This window comes from Ipomoea triloba, chromosome 10 (assembly GCF_003576645.1).
Source record: "Ipomoea triloba cultivar NCNSP0323 chromosome 10, ASM357664v1".
Lineage (NCBI taxonomy): Eukaryota > Viridiplantae > Streptophyta > Magnoliopsida > Solanales > Convolvulaceae > Ipomoea > Ipomoea triloba.
In genome coordinates, this window is record NC_044925.1 from 19,270,815 (window position 1) to 19,279,225 (window position 8,411).

The window sequence follows — 8,411 nt, forward strand, 5'->3', positions numbered from 1 at the left end:
ATCAAGCAAGCATAACTAAATAATGTAAAGCAATAAAGGCTAGATATATCAATTCTATTTTGGACTAGTCATTTTTCAAATATAGCTCTTAGGCTATGAGATATGATCCTCGGATTTGCAATAGTGAGATTAAACTCTTAACCATTCCGTCTGTACGAATTTATTAGTTAATCAAATATTTTCTTTGATGTAGTCCATTTCTTAATCTTCAAGTAGCCTTCATTCAATGTCTATCATCTTCTTCGATTTGTGTCATTACTACTTCTTCTTTCAAGCTTCAATTCGTGACCTTGTATTTTCGAAATTGTCCCTTCTTTGGTAACACTTGACTTTTCATTTGATCTTATAAGTAATGTTCCGCTTACTTATAAGGAAAAATATAATACTTTTGAAAAAAAATGTAATACTTCATCCGTCCCATTTTATGTGTCTTGTTCGATTAACGAGACTCGACTGAAGTAATTTTTAATTCAATTTTTCATAATATTAAGTTTAGTATTAGTATACAAAATTTATATATTTAGAAAGTACACTAAAAGTACTATTAAACACAAAAAATCAAATTATAAAATAAGTAAAAAATATTAAAGAAAATAAACAAAGAAGAAAGAGTTGGTTTGAACAGTAAATAGTAAGTATGACAGATAAAATGGGACACTGAGAGTACTTTTTAATCGAAATGTAAAAAATATTATATTTTCTCTTAAAAGCATTACATTATATATACCATTATAAGTAATAAAATTTTATTCATAATTAGTATTACATTTGAGCAGATAAGTATGACATTTGTGTGTATAAATATCACATTTTCATATTGTCTCGATCCGACCCATCTCACGGTGAGACGGTGTCACCCTAAGTTTTTTTGCCAATATATTTTGTGCATAGCTCGGGGGAATTGCTTGTTTTCCTAATTTCATTCTTAATAATTCCTAAACCCTACCTTAGAGTAAAAAGCTTGCACTCTTATGGCCTCACGCTTCACGCAGTCCGCAAGTCGCCTAAGCTTGTAACTTGTAAGCTTCCCAGCCTTAACGGAGTTTACATTGCTGTCGCTGCACAAGCACAATCACAACCACCGTCGTCCGTCGCCAGGAGCCCAGTATCCGCCTCGCCCTCGTCGGTCACAGCCAGCCATCGCCGACTCGCCCGTTTTAGCTTGCCATGGCCGATTCGCTTGTCACCGTCGGGCTCGCAGCGTCGGAACACCAAGCCTAACACTGCTAACACTTTGCATTATCATCGGTGGGGTACTATTCCGTGTATCCGGTCTCCAACTCGGAGAATATCTACGGTTTAGCCCGCACTGAATCCTAAACCTCCCATGCACATTTCCAATCTTAGGTACACTCAGTAGAATGGCGATCGTTTTAGACGTGAAAGACGCGAGAGAATGGTCTTATAGAGGCGAAGGAGCTGTCAATCTGGTTCTTTCTTATCGTGGAACCTCTCCACATTTTGTACGTTTTCTTTCTCGTCTACTTATCTATAAAAGATTTGCTTCATTCATACAGAGAGATTGAGTTATAGTTTATTTGGAGAGCACTTTTATCTGTATTTCAATATTACTAGCTAGGTAATTGTTCCATTTTAATATTGTTTAGGATGGCTTTGTATTGAAAGTATCTGCTCTTTTGTAGTTGTCAATCTTCAATTTTATCCGGAGTTTTGATAAAGATTTACTTCGTGCTATATTTTTTTTTTGGTAATTTTCTTTTCTTTGTTTACGTTTCATGCGATGATGTGGACAATAGATGCTGAAAGGTTAATGACTCATCATTGTTTAGTTAAAATATTGCCAGACTGATATTGTTGGCAAATATTTCCCCATTTATCCAATCCATGCTCATTGAGTTATAAGGAAAAAAATGTATGAGAGCAGAAGGGTTAATTGGTGATCCTTACTTGAAAGGCTTTTCATGACTAGAAATTTACTAATTGATCATTTTTTGGGGCTCTTTTTGGCTTTTGGTGCTTTCCTTGTCATATATCTGCTAGGTTGTTAATTTTACCTATCCAAATACCTCTATCACTAATAAAAAAAAATTCATTTCCAACTAGGCACAATAGAAGGGAACAGAAGGATACAGAACACTGATTCATTTGATAATATGATTGCTCTTTCTTCCCCCCTTACAAAACCATCTTGGGTGTATAACTGCAACTCTTCCCTTTCTTCTATGTAGCTTGGAAAAGTTTTGAGGATACAAAAGGTTCCAACAAATGGGTCTGAAAATGAGAATGGTCATCCAGGTCTAACCATGCATGAAATCATCCTTTGGAAAGATGTGAAAGAGCTTGCATCAGCCCCTACTAGGGAGATTGCAGAGCACTTCTTTGTCCAGCATGTAATGTGCCCATTATTGGGTTCTGAGCATGTTGATGCTGGGGTATGTTACTGTAAATTTGTATCAAGTGCCAACATCCATGTCTGTCCTTGTGTATGCTTTTATTCTTGACACCTCTGTTTTGTCCATATTTCTTTGGAGTGCAACTATGACCATCTCTATAGCCCATTTTCTTGAATACCATTGACTATATTGGTAATAATATTCTTTAAACTTGTTTATGGTATATGCACTGAGCTAACCTGCATTCTTTAAAAAAAATAAAAATTTAAAAAGTGGAATTCTCTAAGACATTGAATTTGAAAAATGAATACTAGCTTTTCTAGTTATCTTCATGATTGGATTTCCGGTGCTTAGCAGCATGGTTAAAGGTCTTTGCTTATCTGTCCTTTGTATTGTCAGATTCGCATCCTTGTATCCAGAGAATTTCTAGAGGAAGTTGAAAAGAATGTCCTTCGCAAGCGCCCTACTTGGCGGGTTGATGCTGCTAAGGTCAATCTCCGGAGTGATTCTATTTTACTGATGTCTGATCATTCAATATTTCCCCATGGTAATAATGCCTTTTTCTCTTTCCTTTGGTTGTGAGTAGCTACCCATGGTATAACATTAACATAATGCTACTTGTTAATGAGCATTTGAATTTATGTTATGCATTAGAGCAAAAATACTAAATATTCTCTCTGTAGTTTGTTGATCATAACCACTGCAATTAATCTAAAACTCCATGCCATCTCAAAGATTTACTTTAGAAATATTATGGAGTAAATTGTTTGTTGAAAAGTGCACAAATCCTTAGCATAGACAATTGTAACTATGTTTCACTTTACAAATCCAAGCAATAAGTTTTGTTCTTGCAATACTGGATAGCTTTCGTCTGTCATGGTTAAAATGATTACATATACTTTGGTATATTATCGACATCTCAATCTGTGTCTGATCATTATGATGACTTGCATATCTCTCTTCCTTTCAGTTACACCTCAAGAGGAACTGTGCATATGCGTTGAAATAAAGGTGCCTTAAATGTTTTTGTTCATTATTCTTTTCTACCATAGTGTTGTAGTTCTTTCTCTTCATTCGTCTCTAATTCTATAATAATACCTTGTTTCTTTTCCATTTTTCTGAATGTAGCCCAAATGTGGGTTCCTTCCAGTTTCAGAATTTATTATAGAAAGTAATGCTCTTAAAAGGAGAACCACTCGTTTCAAGATGCACCAGGCTCTGAAGTTTCATCAAGGGAAGGTAATGAATACATCAATGCACCAAATAATGTTCTGAAATTTTTTTCCCCATGAATTCTACCTGATACATGATCGGCACCTTTTCTTGTGTTTATTTTCTCTGTTGACCATCTTAAGTCCATTATTTAGTCTTAATCATGCTGCCCCCATTTTTACATTAATGCGTTTCTTATGATTTGTCTTTTACAATCCTTTCAGATATCATATATAAGTGGATATGATCCACTTGATATGTTCTCTAGGTCTAAAGACAGATTAGACAAAGCAATCAAGGATCTTTTTATGACCCCACAGAATAACTTTCGAGTTTTTGTGAATGGTGGTCTCATATTCGGGGGCTTTGGTGGTGGTGCAGAATCTACAAATTCTAAAGCTGGTCAGGCATTTGAAGATGCACTCAAGAATATAATTTTTGCAAAAGAAGAAGGGATGCGTACGGAATTTTTTCTTGAGCTCATATCTGAGGCAGTTTTCAGTTCAGGATTACTAAATCGACTTCTTGAAGTCCAGAAGCTTGATATTTTTGACATTGAGGGTGCAATTCATGTGTATTACAATGTTATTTCTCAGCCCTGTATGGTTTGCAGAGATTTAGGCAATGACTTGTCAAAAAGGTTTAACACCTTGCATTCTATTTCAATGGAAGAAAGTTGGAAGATATTGAGGGACTATTTAATAGCTGCTACTGCAAAGGACTTGAGTATGATGATTAGTTTTAGACCTCGAGAAGATGGGAAACGGGAATCTTCATATAGTCTTGTCTCCTTAAAGTCCACCAACCAAAATTTTGATTACAAGGTATATCATTTTTCTCTTCTGCAATTTGGATTTTATAAATCTGAATTGAAATGGGATTTTGAAACTTCTGTCATCAAAATTCTAGGCACCCAATTATTTCAGTATGCCCTATAATTGAAAGTCTGAAACATAGCCTTAGTATTTGAGGGTAGAGGGTAAGCAAATAATTACATTACCCATGGAACAACAAATCCAACAGGATGTAGCATGTTGTCAGTGAGAAATTATAAATCAATTAATCTATCAAGGCTACCAATGATGAAAAAGGTTTCACTTTTGAAGATATGCAGCAACATGGAGGTTTCACTTCATTATCTGAAAGAACTCATTAAGTGAAATGGTATCAGCATCATAAGTTTTCTAGTGCCAAGGTGTTTTGTCATTTCTGTATGTAGTGGTTTGCTCACTTGAGTTTGATTTCATGTCATACATTCATTGCAGACTTTGTTGATGCTGGCTACTGTGTTAGAAAATAATTGTGATTGTCCACTTGATCATGCTGCCCTTTTGGAATTATGCTGTATAGTTTCGATTATTGTTGTATTGATGATCATTATTGCTGCAAATTGTTAGGCATCTTTCATTGACCTGGACCTGAAACCTCTAAAAAAGATGGAGTACTACTATGAATTGGACAAGAAGATAGTCAGCAGTTATGTAAAGATGGTAAATTCAGGAAAGGGGATGGCTTGTTCATATTAATTCATTGCTGCAGAAGATACTGTGTACAAAGATGTTCTGGTAACTGATTGAAATGTTTGGAGCATATTCTTTAGTAACCTTGATGATTTCTCTGATTCTTCCTGTTTGTGTTTGTTAATTGAAGTTTTATTGGTTGTGGATAGTGTCCATTTATAAGAGTAAAGAGACATGATGAATTTGAACCAAGAAATTTAGGGGATTATGATATTATACAGTAAAACACAAAGGAAAAAAAACAAGGGGATTTTAAGAATATCCCTCCAACAAGAATGAATTCTTGCCCTCTGCTACTTAGAGCTAATTGTTCCAATTCCGCCGGATGCCCTCTCTTCTAACAGGGTCTCCCTGTTTATAATGTATTACCATATGTAAAATAAGGAAGGAGCATCAATTATTTATTACATAATCAATCAATCCCTAATTACATGCTCTATAAAATAAGCAAAGAATTAGATAATCAGTCAATCCTTGATTATATGCTTCCTTGAATTTTGCCACATGAATGATTATTTGATTACTTTCCTTTCCTGCCTGATTTGTATCATCCGATCCATGGCCAAGGAAGGAAAATGTGAATATTCAAGGAAGAGCAATCTATATACAATTAAGTTTAACCTGTAAATCAAGTTTTGACTAATTTAAATACAACTACCAATATGGCTTTGGAAAATCATTGCTTTACAAGAGGTGTAGTTAGAATAAATATACATTGAAAGTGATTTCATTGCTTTAGGGAGAGGCGTGCAAAATTGGTAGACATATGGAGGCACAAGAGAGAGGAAGAAGTAGGAAGTGAACATGAAATTCCGTCCTCAGGGAAACATTATTTTCTTTATTAGAAAAGATGCTGTTCTGTTATGCAATTTAGGCTGTCCTCATTAATCAAAGATTCTGATCTTTCCTTTGCTCTCTCATAATTTGTGCTAATCAATGACTTCCTGTAGAGGTAACAGTTTTTTATACAATTGGATTTGGGTTTCCCTTTGCTTGAAACTTGCTAATCCAAGAATACTAATTCCATTACTCCAATACATTCTCAATTTCTTGATTTTCAGTTACCAGATTTTAAGGAAAGAATTAAGTTAGTTAGTTCTTTCCTTTATTAGAGTAGGTTGTATATATGCTGCTGTAATCTCCATTAGTTTATGCAAGAATTTCAGAATTTCTTCATCCAGCATTTGTGTGAACACTTAGAGGAACTGGTATTGGAGGTTGTCTCATTTAGTTGCATTATTTTAGTGGCTATTTGCGAGCTCTTATTTACCTAGACTAGACTAGAAAGCAGTCCTTTTCTGCCTTCCAAAAATAAATTCAGAGAGAAGGTCAAGAGAGGGAATTTGCTGTTTATCATGGGACTTTGTCTGGTATGGACTCCCAAATAGTAGGATGTTCTTTACTTTTTAGCTCATTTATAAAAATGTTGTGCATAAACACATCTAAAATTTATTGAAGGTTTGAAGATACAGTTAGAATGTATAATTGAATTATTGAGAACCAAGAAGTATAATCTATTTGATAAGTCTTCTGAGTTCTGTGACTTCTGTCACAAGGTACAAAATTACTTCATAATTGCATTTCTTTTGGGAGATATAGCTGGAAGAGTCTGATGGTTCAGCATGCTTCTCTCATTTAAAACTCTCAATCCGAGGAGTTATTGCCTCAAGCAAAATGGATACATGGAAAAGCTAGGAGGGCTTGCTTCAAAGTCAGGAGTATTCTGTACTTGAATCAGCAAGGTACATGATTACTACTAATATTTAAGCTAAAAACACATCCTACATAAGCTGAAAATGTTTTAGACAAAAATATTCTCATGAGTGTAAAATGCTTGTCTGAATAGCCATCTACTTTAAACATAAATCTGATGGCTTCAATCATAATATGCCCTTCTCAGTAGTGCCACTTAAGTTATTGGCCTGGACAATAAAATTAGTCACTCTGGTTTTGCTTTAAAACTTGATATGAAATTACATCTTTGTTATTAAGCTGAGGAATATACATTTTGTTGGCAAAATTATTTAATCTAAAACAAGTGAACTATTTAAGTGAAGTTTCCACTTGCAAGTAGAGATAAATGTAGATGCTGTGATATTCTGGTAGATGGGGTTGGAGGGAACAGAATGGGGGCAGGGTGGGGGAGGAAACTAATAAATGTAGATGTTAGCAATAGGTTATACCATGAAGAAAAATTCAGACAATGCATTTACTTCTATTCACCAACTACCACTGACATTCCATTTAAGTGTCGTGCCAGACTGTTAAAAGGATTCTAGAGAGAACAAACTAGTACTTAAGAGAAGTGGTTAACAATTTACCATGAGCATAACTGAGAGAGACCGACATAAAGCAATTTATAAATAGAACAACCTATAAATAAACTTCAGAACATCATAAAGCAGTTTCTTGGACATTCATTGCTTTTGACATCATGTCATTGCCTTTAAAGGTTCTAGCATATTACTTATTTGTTTTAGTGGAATACTTTGTTGTGTAATTTTTATGTCTATTTAGACATTTTGTGATTTTGTGATTATTTCTGGTTCCATACTGACAGCCTGCAGTTCGCGTAAAGTTCATTTAAATGCCTAAGTCAAGAAAGGTCCAAGGAAACCAACTCTGTTTGTAATTTTTTGTTGCAGAAAACAGTGGTGTCAGTGGATCTTCGTTGTTCAAAGTGCAGATTTAAGGTGATGAAGTTAATATCAAGAGTAGAAGGGATTAACTCCATTGCCCTTGATGTTGTCAAAAGTACAGTGACAGTGATTGGCGAGGCTGATCCAATATGTATCATCAAACAAGTTAGGAAATTCAGAAGATCTGCGCAAATAACAAGTATAGGCCCTCCCGAGCAGGAAAAGAAGAAAGAAGAGAAGAAAGATGAGAAGAAGGATGCTAAGAAAGATGAGAAGAAAGATGAGAAAAAAGATGCTGTTTGTTCTCTTCCCAGTACTACTTGTCAGAGATGTCATGTCTGGTATGCTATAGGGGAAGATCACTATAGTCATTGTAACATCTTATGATCAAAGTTTCTTATAATTTTCTGTTTATAAATCTCCCATCTATGGCTATTTGTGATCTGAATCTAATCAATCTATCATCAACCATTCTTTGCGACTTGCATCCATCGTCACATAATATAAATATTTCTGCATTAGAATTTAGATACATCGTGCCAAGTTGCTCTAGTTGGAAGCTATTGTCTCTGACTAAAATTACTGCTTGTGAAATTGCTGCATTTAGTTTCATGATACTGCTCTTGTTTACAATTTGGTGGTGACACAATAATAGTTGATATAATGCAGCAATCTCTGATTTTGTG

The 8,411-nt window shown here is 34.8% G+C and overlaps 2 protein-coding genes across 7 annotated transcripts; both read left to right on the forward strand.

The window, feature by feature from the left end:
* Window positions 1–934: 934 nt before the first annotated feature.
* LOC116031524 (inositol-pentakisphosphate 2-kinase-like) lies at window positions 935–8,206 on the forward strand. Of its 6 annotated transcripts, XR_004100609.1 has the most exons (10): window positions 935–1,248; window positions 1,348–1,463; window positions 2,190–2,393; window positions 2,754–2,901; window positions 3,325–3,365; window positions 3,483–3,593; window positions 3,791–4,390; window positions 4,964–6,038; window positions 6,686–6,828; window positions 7,732–8,206. XR_004100609.1 is itself a non-coding variant. In XM_031273748.1 (8 exons), the coding sequence occupies exons 1-7, from the start codon at window positions 1,362–1,364 to the stop codon at window positions 5,090–5,092; spliced, it is 1,335 nt and encodes a 444-aa protein (XP_031129608.1). In that variant the 5' UTR covers window positions 935–1,361; the 3' UTR covers window positions 5,093–5,131; window positions 7,732–8,206. The 6 variants fall into 6 exon arrangements, 1 of the variants encoding a protein (XP_031129608.1); XR_004100606.1 differs by having other exon boundaries at window positions 935–1,463; XR_004100608.1 differs by having other exon boundaries at window positions 935–1,463; window positions 4,964–5,131; window positions 6,643–6,828.
* On the forward strand, window positions 7,521–8,112 carry LOC116033266 (heavy metal-associated isoprenylated plant protein 2-like). The gene is made up of 3 exons (XM_031276020.1): window positions 7,521–7,538; window positions 7,647–7,658; window positions 7,732–8,112. The coding sequence occupies exons 1-3, from the start codon at window positions 7,521–7,523 to the stop codon at window positions 8,110–8,112; spliced, it is 411 nt and encodes a 136-aa protein (XP_031131880.1).
* Window positions 8,207–8,411: the final 205 nt, after the last annotated feature.

Excerpts from the sequence above, each read along its gene's own strand:
- LOC116031524 (XM_031273748.1), top strand. The coding sequence starts at position 1,362 with ATGGCGATCGTTTTAGACGTGAAAGACGCGAGAGAATGGTCTTATAGA. Across the intron at positions 3,594-3,790 it reads TGAAGTTTCATCAAGGGAAG|ATATCATATATAAGTGGATA; the intron begins GTAATGAATACA and ends CAATCCTTTCAG. Across the intron at positions 4,391-4,963 it reads ACCAAAATTTTGATTACAAG|GCATCTTTCATTGACCTGGA; the intron begins GTATATCATTTT and ends GCAAATTGTTAG.